The 17,368-nt window shown below is 35.4% G+C and overlaps 1 protein-coding gene across 10 annotated transcripts in view; it reads left to right on the plus strand.

Moving 5' to 3' along the window:
* BCAS3 (BCAS3 microtubule associated cell migration factor) overlaps nt 1-17,368 on the plus strand; it is a 570,105-nt gene that overhangs the window by 247,249 nt on the left and 305,488 nt on the right. For all 10 annotated transcript variants that reach the window (XR_006890461.1, XM_046674305.1, XM_046674308.1 and 7 more), the window contains exon 16: nt 11,590-11,740. Coding sequence is in view for 9 of the 10 variants with exons in the window: in XM_046674305.1 (XP_046530261.1) it covers nt 11,590-11,740 (151 nt within the window). In the remaining variant the exon portion in view is untranslated. The remainder of the gene's footprint in view (nt 1-11,589; nt 11,741-17,368) is intronic.

Consider the following 17,368-nt stretch of genomic DNA (forward strand, 5'->3'; position numbering starts at 1 on the left):
TAAATATTCAAAATAATAACAGACCAAGGACACTGACAAGATCCAAGAGTGGATCTTGTGGATAAATGTGTGGAGAAGTGACGAGAACGGAATCTGATACTAGTGTAGGAGTCTAATGCATAGGCAGGTTTCTATTGTAAACCTTCAGAAAAATGGAATGCCTAAAGTGAATAAGGTCTGCGTCCGTGATAAGGATCAAAAAGTGAGAAGACAATGCAGACCTCCTAATAACAGTGCTCTCCCATGGGGCACTGGCAGCACTGCTAGTGTCCTTTTGCTTCTTTACAAATGAATCTTTGCCGTTTTTTATATTTATCCCTGTACCCCTACTGACAATAAAAGACAATGTTCTTTTATCCTCCAAACGCTCCGTTTGGTCCACCATACTCCGTTATAGTTCTTAGTTTCTTACCCCTTCTGTTCCTAGAGTCTTCCTTTGCCCTCCATTAGCAACAATCTGTATTTTGTGCTTCTGGAAGCCTGTACCAAAAAGTTTTCTCTTTCTCACTGATAAGGTACTGTCTGATCTACAACTCTGATCCCTTGATTGCTTGATGTTATTTTAACTGCTTTTATTCCCGTTGCTTCCCAGTATGGTAATAGGGAAATTTTTTAAAGGGGGAGGGGAGGCATATAATTACATTTATGTCTATTTTTCCTCTTCTTGTTTGTGTTTAAGAAGAAATCATACATATACACAGATACACTGATGTTAACTTTAATATTTAGCATAATCTGAAATGATGAACAATTTCAGGATCTTGCTGGCTTCAGAAATTTCTTGTAGCTGGCAGTTTGCCACGTTCACATGTTCTCACATCACTGCATTCAGAAGCTAAGAATACCAACCTGGCAGCCTCTGCAGAGAGGGTAAAGATAAAACAGAAAGGAGTCTAGCTTTGCAGCCACATTACCTGGGAGTTGTTGCTGATGTCTTTTCCACAAATGTTCAAGTTTGTCAAAGCCCAGTAAATCTTGGAAAGTTTATTTTCCTTGTAGCATCTGTGTTTTATAATGGGTCTTTTAATTTGTTTTTACTTTGTCTGCAGGGGTTTCTTTTGTCCGGAGTTTTCAGACTCTGTCTTTTTTTCCTGTGGAAGTGAGTCCGTTAATGATGACTGGTTTGGGAATATGCCCCTCTGAAGAGCAGACCTGACAAGCTGTTCCTCCAGTGCAGCAACAAAGCCCATTGTTATTTTCTCTCTGTACTTTCATCCTCAACTTGATCCATTTTTCCTCTGTGTTTTTATAGTATAGAATGTCTGAGAAAACATACTTTTGGACAATTCTTAAGTGATAAGATGGCATTTTGAAGTTAGCAAAGCTTTTAGTAAACAGATTGTATCATGTCAACCTCATGCACAGACAGTGGTACTGTGTTAATATGGAGACTGAGAGTTGCTTTCCCCCAAAGTATGAGGTACCTGCAGATATTCTCCATCCAAATGTAGAAGAAAAACAAAAAGAGAGCACATGAAGAAGTTGTTTTCATAGTTCCTTTTTCAAAAATGCAAACTTGTTCAAGTAAACACAGAAAATCAGTGGTTAAACCCCAATGTGAGCTTTGCTTTGTATTGTAATGTTAATACTCAGTGCTTTGTATTGTAACATTAAAAACAATAATAACATAAACAAATAAGCAACTGAAAAAACAAAATATCTTAGCTTTAAACATCAAAGGATGTTTTATAAATTCTGATTTTTAAATGATTTTCTATTCCCAAATAGAATTCCTTCTTTAATTTATTGAGAAACCATTTTATTGCAACTTGGGATTTTTTTTCCCCCAGGAGAACTCCATCTACCTTGGGGACTGGTAAACCTCTAGAGGATCAAAGCTCTAGTGGATTTGGATAAAGACCCAAAAGCTTGAAGGTTTATGGAAGTTTATCTATAGAGAATAAGCCCAAAAAACTGGGATGAGAGTCTTAGAAGAGCTTATTTTCTCATGAGATTTTTGGGACTTCCTCTGTTTGGATGTGCCAGAAATACTGTGAGAATATCCATTCTCATGGCATTTGTCACTTACAGGTCTTGTCCCAGCTGGAATTTGAAAGTATAATGGTGTGTGAAATATTACATGTATTTTAAGGTTTTATGAAGCCCGCTACCAAAACTGCAATTAAACAGCCTCTGCTATTTTCATTGTGCTCATACAATAAAGAAGAAAGAGAAAAGTATAGTAAAGAACAGTTAGTGAAGGTGACATTTAGCATTTATGTAGTGACTCTTCATTGATCTCAGAAATTTTTGATTTTACTGTTATATGCCTGAGAGGTGAAGCAAAGAAATAGTGCTACTATCCCTCTCCAAAGGGAAAGTGAAGCATAAAAAAGAGGGACAGACTTAATCCATGGCCAAGACTTGGGATACTACAAGTTTCTTCCTGCTGAACCTCCTTATATTAAGAGGCTTCAGACTTAATGAAAAATCCTGGCTTGGAAATTCAGGCTTAATATGACCATAAGGAAGTGTCTAAAGATCTATTCTTAGAGTTATCAAGTCTAGTCTCCTGGCCCAGTCAATATGAGACTAAGCAGAATAGAGAAAGCCATGGATTCCAGCATCTGGCTATCTTCTGAAGTACTTTGAATCCTCTCCAAAATTAATTTTTTTCCTATAGAACATAGGGCAATATTTCCTTGGACTTCCTGGATGTGGGAAAAAATATATTTCCTTCATTCATTCAGCAAACATTTATTGAGCTGTCAACGATTAGTAAGACACTGCCCCTTCTCTGGAGGAATCTCCAGTTTTTGTGGAGGATAAATCTGGAGGTTTGTTAAACTCTAGCTGCATTTTCAAAGAAAATCCACAGAGATAGTGAAAAATCATTTTTAACCAAAGACTTTGGACAATAGGAAAGGGAAGAAAGGATCGTTATACTGTTTTTGTGCGTTTTATTTATTGAATATGAACTTTCACTTTTAAATTTGGTGTTTTTTATTTACGTGTAAATCATAATGTCAGCTAATGAAATTTCTTGTCTAAGCTAGTTCCGTCATTTTACTAACTCCTGATATGATTGTTCACACATCTCTCATCTTATGCTTTATTTTCTGTTAGGAAAGAGAGGGTAAGAAGATACAAGTTCCTTCCTCTATGCTGAAAATTTGTGTACCTTATCTCCCTTTCAACAACAACAATACAAATGCCTTCTTCCTTTTTAGTCCTGAGACATTTTGCAGATACCTTTATTAGCATGTTTTCTCCCAATTCAGATTTTTTGTTTATATATCTTTCTGTCTTGTTGTGTTATGAACTCTTTAGGAGTCCCTTGGGCTTATTCATCCAGGACTAGAACAGGGCCTCATACCAATAAGGCTCAAAAAGTGAAAGTGAAAGAATGAATGTTGAATGAAATCTTTGCTTGGTACAGTATCTCCTCTTGTTAATGTCTTCTTTTCAGTCTCAGAGTCCTTAAATCTGTGTTCTATGCCCATTACCTTGATCATTTCCTATCAGTGTTGCCTTTACTTATCCCTTTCTGTCTGACTTTTCCACGTCTTTACTTAAACCACCCTATTGAAGATTACCAGAATTAGTAGCTTTTTCTCTGAGTTTGCCTTCCTGAGCTGTGTCATCATTGACCATTTTATTAACACATTTATTCTTTCATTAAATCTCTTTTTATAAATTGCTTACCATAGCCAGTAAAATTTAAGACAGACACTACCCCTCTTCTTATGAATATGAAATCTACCCAACTTACTTTACTTTTTCAGATGTTACATCATAAACACAGACACCAAGAGTAAAAGCCCATCCACACTTGGGTGTTGCTTGACGGTACAGTAGCAGACAGAGAGGGCTAGGTCTGAAGTCCCTTGTATGTTATTCTGAAGTTGTTCTTTACCCTGGTGAGCCAGTGAAGGGATTTTAAGTCATGGCTAACTAAACCACAAGATTTGGAGCTTCTCAGTGCATTACTTCATTTTTCTAGACCACCTGTCCTGTCTATAAAGTTAAATTGATCTCCAAATCTGTACTGTTCCCTTGCTGAAGAACTTACCTAAGTTTCTACTCCTCTGCCTCATTTGGAAGGTTCTTCTAAAAATGAAGTCATTTCATCTTCCCACTGCTTTCCATTGTAATCCTGTCCTCTGGTTAGACACTCCTTACTATCGCTCACTTATGTGGCATTCGTTTATACCGTCTGCTCTTCATGTTATCCTTCATGCTCAGAAAATTTCTTCTCTCCTACTTTTACCCATATTTTGTGCATCTTTCAAAGCATAGATCATGTCCCATCTGCTCTGTGGTCTCTTCTCCAAATAATTGATCCCATGTGTACTTATCTTTAATACTAGGCAATTAGCACTTAATTATTCCTGTTTCATGCATATTAGACTGTAAGCTTCATGATAACAGAGAATTCAGTCCTCACAGTGTGTAATCTTAGGCCAAGGCACTCAACAAATATTTGACTACTAGTTGCGAAATGTGTATGTTGTACACAGTCCTTGAATTTCATTACCTTGTGACATATTTAATGTTGTGGTCTGATTTCAGATCCAAATTTGTATTACCATATTTGCGTAATGATGAATCTTGCAACTATTTACATCTAAGTTGGTCTTGAGTGTCATAATAAATTACTTTGACTTAACTATAAAACAGTTTTTCTGTTATTCCTCCACAAATATAACATATTGTAATGGAATACTACTCTTCGTATTACCTAGAAGGTTCTATGTTGTGTAAGTGTAGGTATTATTTTGTAATTTAGTAAAAGGCCTAAAGCATCTGGTGCACATTCTGAATGTTGTCTTTTGTTATCCCTACAATGGATGTGGGTTGCTTCAATTAACTCTAATGTGGCTTCTGATTTGGAAATTGGGGGGATAGAGAGATAAATATTTATTTTATTTGTGTGAATTTATTATCTTTCTCCTTATTTTGCTAAAGAGACATTTTAGGTATTTAATTTGATAATTTCATAGATTTGTGTCCAAGAAAGAAGTCACATTTGGTTAAGCCATGATCCTAATTCTGCAATTTCATCTTGAAATGATTTTTTAAAAGGCACCTCTTACCTTTCCATCCCCTCTGAAGCTAGCGTTAGATATGGCGTAGTAGTTCTCCGTCTTTTCTGAATCCATGCTATTTTAAGAGTGAATGTCTTTCAGGATGTCTTTTAGAAATAAGATATTAGGACCTTTTTGGGGAGGATTCTTTTGTTTTCTATATAAATTTGTCTCCTTAGTTCAAATTAGTAAAAACAAAATTTATATGTATGTGTTTGCTGTTGCTATTATTTATAAAATACTATATTTATTGCTAACCATATAACTGGGGCAGATACTTTTTATGAAAATTCAACAACAACGATTTGAAAATAACACTGACTATAAAACTATAGTAATCAAGAAAATGTGGTATTGGTGAAAGGATAGCCACATAGATCAGTGGAACAGAATCCACAAATAGACCCAAATATTTATGGCCAATTTGTTTTTGACAAAGGTGGAAAATTCACTGAAGAAGGGATAATCTTTTTAACAAATGGTGATGAAACAAGTGGACAACCATTTTCAAAGCAATAAGCACAATGAACCTTAACTCATCCCTCACTCTGTATACAAAAATTAACTCAAAATGAATCATACTCTGCTCTTTCCACTGTTCAACATTGTACTAGAAATTGTAACCAGGGTTATTAGGCAATAAAAGAAATAGAAGGCATCTGGACTAGAAGGGAAGAAGTAAAACTCTTTTCTTTGATGATGACATGATTGGGTATATAGAAATTCCTAAGGAATCTACAGGAAACTATTAGAGCTAAGAAACAAGTTCAGAAAGATTATAGGATGCAAGATCAATGCACAGAAATTAGTTGTATTTCTCTACACTAGCAATGAACAATCTCAAAAGTGAAATGAAGAAAACAGTTCTATTTACAAGTTGCATCAAAAAAGAATAAAATAGGAATAAATTTAACCAAAAATGTATAAAACTTGTACCCTGAAATCTATAAAACAATAGTCAAAGAAATTAAAGAATACCTAAATAAGTGGAAAGACATCCCATGTTTTTGGCTTGGAAGACTTAATATTGTTAAGATGGCAGTACACCCTAAACCAGTGTACAGATGCAGTGCCTTCCCTATCGGAATCCCAGCTGACGTTTTTGCAGATAATGACAAGGTGTAGATGGAAGCGCTAAGTTTTGTTGGATATAATAACGCGTCAAAGAACTGCCATAAACCACTGACTGTGTTTAGAAAGAAAAGGAATTCAATATGATTTTTCTCTATTCTTTTTCTATCTTTAGTCCCTCTGAAAAACTGTTATTTACTGAAACAAAGATGCCTCACAATTATTGTTCTCCCTTGGAAAAAGTTGACTGAACAGGGGTTGTAAGAGTTTTGAAATTTAAAGTATTGTCTTCAGTGAGTTCTCTGTTAATTTGGGCAGAGATTTGTGTAATACCTATTTTAGAAGTCATCAATTGTTTAGGAACCCAATTCTCAATATGACAGCATTTTGAAGCGTTATGGAAATTCAGAAAGAAGTAAATTGATCTAAATTTTCTAATTCTGTATGGCTTATATCTGAAGAGGACTTTGATAATGTAATAATTTCTGCTTTTATATTTCATGCTGTTCTCTCTGTGAGACTTGTAACTTATTTGAATTTTGTAGCTGTAGGCTGCAAGATAGTGACACCAAAAATATAGAAATAATAAATGTCCAAGTGGGTGCTTCTGCTCCAGGATATAATATGTTCCCTTCTAATATTCTGGTCTGTTTCTTTTCACTGACTGTATGTGATTTCTGTTTACGTTAAGAAATCATTAGGAATTGGCATAAAACTTCAGCTCAACAAAATTTAGCTTAAAATTTGTCATTAGGCCAGGATATTAGTTAAATGGAAAAAATGAAAGAGATCATAGATCTGACCTTGCCTCTTGCTTTAAGTATCACAGTACTGGAGTAATAGACATTATAGGTAATATTTTGAGGGGACTGGTTAAAAAAACAAACTGAAAAAAATTCTAAACTTGTATTTGTCCGGTTGGGGTAAACTTCAGCTAAACTTTAGGGATTTTTGTTTCATTTGCTGTCATTTGTTTCCTTTCATTTCATTACTATATTTTTTTAAAGTCACATTTCATAACTTACAGAAAATTAACTCAATTATGTCATATCATATAAATCACATATATAAATGTAAGATATAAAACTGAAAAACTTTTAGATTGAATTTTTGTGACCTCAGGTTAGGCAAGTAGTTCATCAGTAGTTTAGCAATTCAACACCAAATATACAAAACAAACATGGACTTTATGAAAAATGATCTTTGCTTGTTAAAAGATCTGTAAGAGAATGAAAAGACAAGTCACTGTGTGTTAAAAAGTATTAGAAAATTGTACATCTTACAAAAGACTTACATCTAGATTATATAAGGAACGTTTAAAATTTGAGAATAAGATCCATAAATCCTTACATTTGTAGTCGTTTGATTTTCAGCAAGGGTGCCAGGACAATCCATTGAGGTAGGAAAGAATAGTCTTTTCAACAAATGGTGCTGAAACAAGTGGATATCCAACGTTCAAAAGAATGAAGTTGAACCTCTACTTTACATCATTTATAACAATTAATTAAAAATGGATCAGAGACCTAAATGTCAGAGCTAAAATATAAAACTTTTAGGAAGAAGCATAGACATAAATCTTTGTGTCCTTGGATTAGGCAATGGTTTCTCAGATATGACAATAAAAGCACAAACAACTAATGAAAAAAATCAATAAATTAGACTTCATCAAAATGAAAAACTTTTATGCTTCAAAGCACACTGTGAAGAAAGTGAAAAGACAGCACATGGAATTGGAGAAAATATTTGCAAATCATGTATTTGATAAGGGACTTTGTTTTTCTTTTTAAGATTTTATTTTTTTCCTTTTTCTCCCCAAAGCCCCCTGGTACATAGTTGTATATTCTTGGTTGTGGGTCCTTCTAGTTGCGGCATGTGGGACGCTGCCTCAGCGTGGTTTGATGAGCAGTGCCATGTCCACGCCCAGGATTCGAACCAACAAAACACTGGGCCGCCTGCAGCGCAGCACGGGAACTTAACCACTCGGCCACGGGGCCAACCCCTGATAAGGGACTTTTATCCAGAGAATATAATTAACTCTTAGGACTGAACAATAAAAAGACAACCCAATTTTTAAATGGGCAAAGGTTTTGGGTAGATATTTCTCCAAAGAAGGTATACAAATTACTAAAATGTACATGAAAAAGATGTTTGACATCGTTAGTTTTTAGGGAAATGCAAATCAAAACTACAATGAAATACCACTTCACACGCATTAGGACAGCTAAAATAAAAAAGACAATAACAAGTGTTGTTGAGGATGTGGGTAAGTTAGAGCCCTCATCCATTGGTGCAGCCATAGTTTGGCAGTTCCTCAAAAGGTTAAATATAGACCCAACAACTCTACTCTTAGGTGTATATACCCAAGAAAGTTGAAAACACATGTCCACGTGAAAGCCTGTGCACCTGATGGATGGATAAGTAAAATGTGTTATATTCATACAATGGAATATTATTTGGCTATAAAAAGGAATAAACTATTGATACATGGCACAATGTGGATGAACCTTGAAAACATTCTAAGTGAAAGAAACAGTCACAAAAGGCCACATTGTATGATTCCATTTATATGAAATATCTAGAATAGGCAAATCCATAGAAACAGAAAGGAGATTCCTGGTTGTCAAAAGCTGAGGGGTCAAGCAAAGGAAGAGTGACTGCTAATGGGTATAGGCTTTCTTTTTAGGTAATGGAAATGTTCTGAAATTAGATAGTGATTATGATGGTACTACTCCGTAGAATACCCTAAACACCGCAGAACTGTACACTTTCAAAGGGCGAGTTTCACAGTAGACGAATTATATCTCAGTAAAAAGATTAACCCAACTTTTAAAATGGACAAAAGATTTGAACAAACACTTTACCAAAGAAGAAATATGGGTGACAAGTACATGAACAATAAAAAAAGCTAAACATTATTGGTCGTTAGAGAAATCCAAATCAAAGCCGGAATAGCTAAAATCAAAAAAGAGTGACAACACCAAATTCTGGTGAGGATGCAGAAGAACTGAAACTGTCATACTTTGCTTGTGGGAATGTGAAATGGTTCAGCTACTTTGTCAAACTGTTTGACATTTTCTCATAACCTTAAATATACGATTATTATGTCCATGCAAACATTCATTTACTATGACCAGCAATTCCATTCCTAGATTATTTATCCAAAAAGCCCCCCTTACATTCATACAAAAACCTGTACACAAATGTTTATAGCAACTTTGTTTCTAATAGCCAAAAGCTGGAAAGGAACGAAATGTCCTCTTACCAAAACTGGATAAACAAATTGAAGTAACTGCATACAATGGGATCATATTCAGGAACCAAAAAGAAAAGAGCTTTTGATACATGTGGGAAAATGTAGAGTGGATGAATCTCAGATGCTTATTGGCAGGTGGAAGAAACTAGACCCAATAAGCTACGTATTTTGTGATTTCACATATAGGACATTCTGGCAAATGCAAAACCATGGAGAGGGAGAATAGGTAAGTGCGTAAGAGGAGTTTGGCTTACTGTTGAGCTGAGAGTAATTTCTTTCTCTGCAGATCAGATTTTATTTCACAGAGGTTTTCTTTCCCCCTGGCTATTAGTGAGTCATAATGACAATTCTTTTTATTTTTTTAATTGAGGTTATGATAGTTTACAACATTGTGAAATTTCAGTTGTACACTATTATCTGTCAGTCATCTTATGGGTGAGCCCCTTCACCCTTTGTGCCCACCCCCCATCCCCCTACTCCTAGGAACCACTAATCTGTTCTCTTTGTCCATGTGTTTGTTTATCTTCCACATATGAGTGGAATCATACAGAGATTGTCTTTCTCTATCTGGCTTATTTCACTTAACATAATACCCTCAAGGTCCATCCATGTTGTTGTGAATGGGACAATTTTGTCATTTTTTGTGGCTGAGTAGTATTCCATTGTATATATATATACACACCATATCTTCTTTATCCAGTCATCAGTCGATGGGCACTTAGGTTACTTCCACGTCTTGGCTATTGTGAATAATGCTTCAATGAACATAGGGGTGCATAAGTCTCTTTGAATTGCTGATTTCGAGTTCTTTGGATAGATACCCAGTAGTAGGATGGCTGGGTCATATAGTATTTCTATTTTTAATTTTTTGAGAAATCTCCATTTTTGAGAAATCTTCCTTTTTCTCCACAACCTCTCCAACATTTGTTATTTTTTGTCTTGGTTATTATAGCCGTTCTAATGGTGTAAGGTGATATCTTAGTGTAGTTTTGATTTGCAGTTTCCTGCTGATCAGTGATGATGAGCATCTTTTCATGTGCCTATTGGCCATCCATATATCTTCTTTGGGGAAATGTCTGTTCATATCCCCTGCACATTTTTTGATCAGGTGGTTTGATTTTTTGTTGTTGAGTTCTGTGAGTTCTTTATATATTGTGGAGATTAACCCTTTGTCAGATATATGATTTGCAAATTTTTTTTCCTGGTTGGTGACTTGTCTTTTTGTTTCAATCCTGTTTTCCCTTGCCTTGTAGAAGCTCTTTAGTCTGATGAAGTCCCACTTGTTTATTCTTTCTGTTGTTTCCCTTGTCTGAGAAGACATAGTGTCTGAAAAGATCCTTTTAAGACTGATGTCAAAGAGTGTACTGCCTATATATTTTCTTTTAGAAGTCTTATGGTTTCAGGTCTTACCATTAAGTCTTTGATCCATTTTGAGTTTGTTTTTGTAGATCGCATAAGAGAATGGTTTACTTTCATTCTTTTACATGTGGCTATCCAGTTTTCCCAACACCATTTGTTGAAGAGACTTTCCTTTCTCCATTGTATGTTCTCAGCTCCTTAGTCAAAGATTAGCTGTCCGTAGATATTCTTTTTATTTTTGTTATTAATGCCCAGCATAAACAAAGGGAAATGTGTTGATTTGTGTTTTTTAATTTTATGGTAGGGAGTGGTAGATATTGGGAGGAAGGCGATATTTTTGCCTATGACTTTGATCTCATCCTATGTCTCTCATGCTATTCTCTATGGATACTCATCCTTATGACTCACATTTCTTGTGACCACCCCCCCCCCCCCCCCCCCCCCCCCCCCCTCCCCCGCCGCCCCGACTGGAATATTCTCCCTACTTACTCTCAAGCTTGTTTAGGGAAATGCTCCATGGTTCCTCTAGACTCATTTAGATCTTCTCCTTTTATTTTCTCTTAAAATCCTATATTTCTTTATAACACCATAAAATTATAATTAAATTTTACACTAATTATTTGTATAACCGTTTAACTTCTATCCAATTCTGTATCCTCCATTCTTCCATCTCCAAAGACTAAAGTTTCTGTTTATAATTGAGTCACACTCGATGTAACTAGTATCTTTTATGTTTTTTCCCCCTCCACATAACCATGATTCTTTTATAATCAGTTCTGTCTTTGGTAACTTTCTTAAATGGTTAGTGGAGTCAGTGAAAACCCTGCCAGAGAAGGAAACTTCCCTTCGTGATGCTTTTCTTTATTTTTCTCTTTGTAGGGAAACTAAACAGCCAAGACTCCTACAATAATTTTGCCAACAACAACCCTGGCAACCCTCGGCTCTCTCCTCTCCCCAGCTTGATGGTGTTGATGCCTCTTGCACAAATCAAGCAGCCAATGACCTTGGGGACCATCACCAAACGAACAGGGTAAGGCCTCAGGCTTGATATCTTTTTAATGGCGATTTTATAGGATTGAATATATAAAAATAAAACATGCTTTTTCTTTGGGTGGTTTTGATTATGTTCTTCATTTCCAGCCCATATGAGACTTAATGGCAGCAGATTAAGTACAAAGTACAGAACATGCACAAACATACTGACACACAACCATGTACACACACACATTCATAGAAAAAACAAAGCAGTGACAAGTTGTGAAACTAGTATTGGCTAATAAAAACCAGATCCATCTATTCAGTCTTATACTTACTGCCTTGTGGCTTTGTCTGAAAGTACAGTTTCATTTTCTTGCTCTTTTTGGATACAATTTGGATTTATAACGATTCGCAAATTTTGACTGACATAAATACTAAGGAGAGAACTTTAGATGACAATCATGTTTCTAATACTTTTAAAAAGTCATCTATATTGAGGTATAATTCACATACAATAATCTGTCATTAGTGTCAGGACAATGTGATATTCTGGGTAATTTTCAAAAGCCAGAGTCCTAAGATTTGGGCTTTACTCTATTGGTCATTAACATCCTCAAAGACTTTTGCTGGCTCACTTGATATCTTTGTGCTTATTTTAGCTATTTAAAATTTTTTTAGATTCCTACCTGTTAGGAATATAAAATTATTACTTCTTTGGGTTCTTAAAAATAAACTGCTTATGTCTAAGGTATCATTAGATATTCAATTGTATAATAACTCTGAAATCCCATTTTGTACCATAAAATATATATGTCTATAAGCAAATTACCTATTTTTATCAATAAGCAATCCTGAAGTTTAACCTAATTTGAAATAGAACAACTGTCTTAAAATTCTTTATTCGGGTAGTCAGGTGAAAACCCCATATTGGCTTCCAATATTCTTAAGGATTTTTCCCAACAAAACGAATAGATTAAATTATTTGGCTGGTATATCAATGTTCCTTAATGTTGTTGTGCTAGGTGGTGATGTGTTTACAGAAGTCACATTTGTGAGAAGAAATACGCATTCTTGGGGCCGGCTCGGTGGCACAGTGGTTAAGTGTGCACGTTCTGCTTCGGCAGGCTGGGGTTCGCAGCTTCGGATCCCTGGTGCGGACATGGCACCGCTTGGCAAGCCATGCTGTGGTAGGCGTCCCACTTATAATAAAGTAGAGGAAGATGGGCACGGATGTTAGCTGAGAGCCAGTCTTCCTCAGCAAAAAGAGGAGGATTGGCAGCAGTTAGCTCAGGGCTAATCTTCCTCAAAAAAAAAAAAAAAGAGAAAGAAAAGAAATACTCATTCTCAGGGAGGAGGCCTTTGAACTCCAGATTCCACCAACACACAGAAATTGACCCTCTACCTAGTGGAGTGGTGTTTCTATATAAAGTGATCCTGTTGCTGAATGCAAAAATAAAATTGAGTTTCTAGCATATTAAGGAAAAAAAGGAGGAAAAATTACAGCAAATCTAGGTCCCTAATCAGATGTTTTACGATACAGATCCTTTGGCCTGTATTTCTTTTAATCGATTTCAGCTATTTAACTCTTTATGTTCAGTAATAGTATAATTTCAATAGAATTCTGAGTTCTCTTTCTTAGTTTCTTTAAGATAAATAAGAGTGGCTAGCAAGAGTAAAGGAGTTATGAACTTTATTTACTATTAGCTCATTTTTTTTGTTCGTGTGATATTATATTTCTGGGAGATGTAGAATCAAATAAAAATGGTACTCAATCTTGAACCATAATTTTCGAGTTAGTTTTTCATTCGCAGAAGTGTCAGTGCTTAATTGTACCTTCTTGATTTGACCCAGCACTGTACAATTCTACAAAGTACTTCTGAATTTTTGTCTGTCTTTCCTGAATCTAGTGAAAGAATACTCAAAATTATTCTTCTTGCATTTAATTTTAGTTTTGTTTCTGGTGTTTATTGTTGTTATTTTGAAGATTTCAGAGCTATGCTGTTTTTGTGATGCAAAGAATTAGCTGTCTTTTTTTGAATGAGCTTCTCCAAATACATCTCTAAGATAGTGATAGAAATTGTATGCGTGAAATCGTGTGATGTTAGAATTTAATTCACAATATTTGTGGGGAGGGGTGGAAAGTGAGTCCACTTTTGCATATATTAAAATTTTCCATAATAAAAAGATAAAATCTCTCCCTCATTCTCTTTCACTCTCTTGCTACTCTCTTTCTCTTTGCCCTTAGATGGGTTGAAACTATTAATCATCTGGTGTATTCCTGTGCTACCCTACTTTATGAACTTAGATAAATTCCTTGTTTCCTTTTCTTTTTAAAAACTTGGTCACAAAATCCTAAAATTTTAGAGCATTATATTATTCTCCCTTATATTATAGACAATTTAATAATTATTAGTGGATTAAATGATGTGAATTTGAGTTATATACTTTGAAGGTATTATTAGTTCAATATACATACATAATTTGTTAACTAGACTTTTTATCTCAATTCTCAAACCATTTTGTTTTTGCCAAGTTTCAAAAATTTTTTTTAGCATGTCCTTTATTGAAATGTTTAGAGAGAATAATTAATATTTGTCCCACAATGAGTACTTGGTTTTTCATTTTTTTAATTTTGATGTAGACTCAGACTTAGACAAAAGTTACAGACCACTGAAAGGGATTCTCACACACCCAGACTCCCCAAGGTTAGCAGTTTGACATATCTGCCTTAGCGTTCAAGTGCATGTGTACACGAACCCGCCCCCACACACACGCACACACCAGATTTTTCCTAAATTGTTTCAGAGTAATTTGTAGGCTTAGTAGCCCCTTATTCCTACATAATTTCAATATGTAATTTCTAAAGACAAGGATATTCTCTTAGATAAGCATAGTACAATTATCGAAAGAAGAGATTTTTTAGTCATTTTATTAGTTTTTTGAATATGATTATCCGTAAGGAATTCTCTACTTGTAGCAGAGCTTTAATGTACCACAAATTACCCCACCTACTATTTTTTACCCTCCCTACCTACTATTTTTTTTCTTTCCCTCCTACCATTCTTTCTTTCCCTTCCTATTAACACGGATTACAGACATCTATAAACACTTTGATGATAGTATTCATAGCTTATACTTGGCTATTGCTAGATTCCAAGACTTAAGACCCCTAGCCCACTTTCTGGAGAGTTTGTTAATTATGTTCAGAAATTGCTATTGTGACTTTCCTTATAATTATTTTACTAAAAGTCACCCAAGCATATGGTCATAGAATTTTTCAGAATATAAATTGTGGTTTTATTATCTTAAAATTTAGCATTTTCATTGAAATACATGTATTTTGCCTTACCAAAAGTAATATTTGTTTTGCGAGAACAAAATATATTCCCTGAATTTCCTTTTTTTTTTTTTTTTTGAGGAAGATTAGCCCTGAGCTAACATCTGCTGCCAATCCTCCTCTTTTTGCTGAGGAAGACTGGCCCTGAGCTAACATCCGTACCTATCTTCCTCGACTTTATATGCAGGACGCCTGTCGCAGCATGGGCTGACAAGCGGTGCTTAGGTTCGCACGCGGGATCCAAACCAGTGAACCCTAGGCTGCCAAAGCAGAACATGTGTACTTAACCACTGAGCCACTGGCCCAGCCCCTGAATTTCCATTTTTGACATGTGCTGAGATTGAAGCAAATTCCAGACGTTTCATATCATTAGATTTTGTCCCATTAGATTTTAAAGGCTATATTTATTTCATTTTTATTTTTAAAATTTTTGCTGTGACCAGTTCTCAAGAATGCAGTTAGCTAATTTGCCTTATTTCCATCAGATTTTATTATATTTACTAAGAAACTTTGATTGTCACATCAGGGTCACCAGAGTGATGAGCAAATGGGCTTTTCATTTTCCAGGTCTCTCTTCATTCTGGAGGTTCTAATTGACTGTAACTTTGCTTCTATGAAATGCCTTTCCTAGCATTTTAAAAATAAAATTAACAAGAAATATTTGACATCGATTATGTGGAAAGATTTCACAGAGCTGGCTCATTTATGGACATGTAAGGTCTATGATTACTTCCAATATACCTGATATGTAGTAAAATTATATACTTACTTAGGTTAGATCAACATTTATTTGTTCCATGTCCTAGATGTTTGTCTTAAAGATGTAAAATAAGCATGAAGACTTGTATTTCTAGCACAGAGATTTCTAAGGATTGCCTAGGATCCTATATTTAAATAACCAAATTGAGATGGAAGCCTCAAGTCAGACCTTCAGGGTGTAAAACGTGTGCTCACCATATTTCACATCTGCCTTCTTATTTTTGGAAATATATATCCCTGAAAGCCTGTGCAGTGCCAGGGACCATCTGTCTTGCTCCAAGACATGCACAAGGCCAGTAGAACTGCAAATGGCAAAAGACAGATGTATTTACACCTTCATGTTCTGTACCTTGAAGCAGCACTGGGAGGAAATAAGGCCTATTTTGGCAACAGCTGTTGCTTAACCCTACTACAGTATATACTGATGAAGGCAAAGAAGTACTAGAAATCATTTGGTTCAACACTCGCTCATTCAGACAGAATTTGTTTGCTTCCAGTCTAAGACTGGAGGATTGGAAAGACTTCTATCATGTTTTTATCATATTTAAAGAAGGATAGTTCTCATCTGTTAAAAGTGAAACTGAGTGCTAAGGGATTGCTCCTTGTTTTGGAGTGTTAAGTTTTTATTGTAGGGATTTATTACACAACATTTCATAGATGTTTGGTCGAATTAATGAATCAAGTAAGTAATAAAGTTTTTTTAATGCTTCCTATGCAAAAATTTACTAAGTAGATACTTTTTCATCAATGTGCTTAATTTTATGTGCATTAAATCTAAGATTATTAATATATACATATTATTTTTTGAGTACAAGCAGGGAACAATAAAAAGACCTCTTCAAAAAGAGGTCAGAATAATTTCTTGGGAATAAAAAAATGTAGAAAATGGGAATCAAGTTACTTCCTTGCTCTTAACTAGCAGACCATTTGTCCTGCAGTAAACGTGAGGTGATTTGTTGTCTTTCATAGGTTTCTTTTTCCTTAAATGGAGCAGCTTACTGCTCTTCTCCTCTCCCGCCATCTTTACATTTATTCCTTTCTTTGTGAGCAATTGGAGGTAGATTCTCGAACCTTTGGCCCGACCCTGTAGGAGAAGGTTAGGTAATGTAGTGGAAGAATCTTGACTTAGGAGTCTGAAGCCCCGTCTTCTCATCTTGTTTCTGCCAGCTATTACTAGTGTGGTCTAGGTAAGTTTCTTCATGTGAAAAGTAAAAGTTTATATGTGTGGATTATAATCCTTCAGCCTTACGTGTATGAGTTCCCACTGAGTCCTTGATCTCATTACCTAATTCTGAGTCTCACTCGCTGTTGAGCCCTAGGCCAGTGCTAAGACCTCCATTTAGAAAACGTAGGTGATCATTCTTAGTTAGAAATGGAAGCATTTAATGGCATTTATTTGATTATCTCTAGTTGAAGTTTGAAGACCAAATCTGCCATCAAACTTCGCTAAGTGAGTAGATGACATTGGCATATAGTAGGCCTTGAAGAAACTGAGAATTGAATGAAAAGATTTGGAGAAGGACTCACCAGATACAATAGCAGACGGTAGTGCTCCACCTCCCAGCCCTGTCTTGTCTAGGTATT

This window comes from Equus quagga, chromosome 11 (assembly GCF_021613505.1).
Source record: "Equus quagga isolate Etosha38 chromosome 11, UCLA_HA_Equagga_1.0, whole genome shotgun sequence".
Taxonomy (NCBI): Eukaryota; Metazoa; Chordata; class Mammalia; order Perissodactyla; family Equidae; genus Equus; species Equus quagga.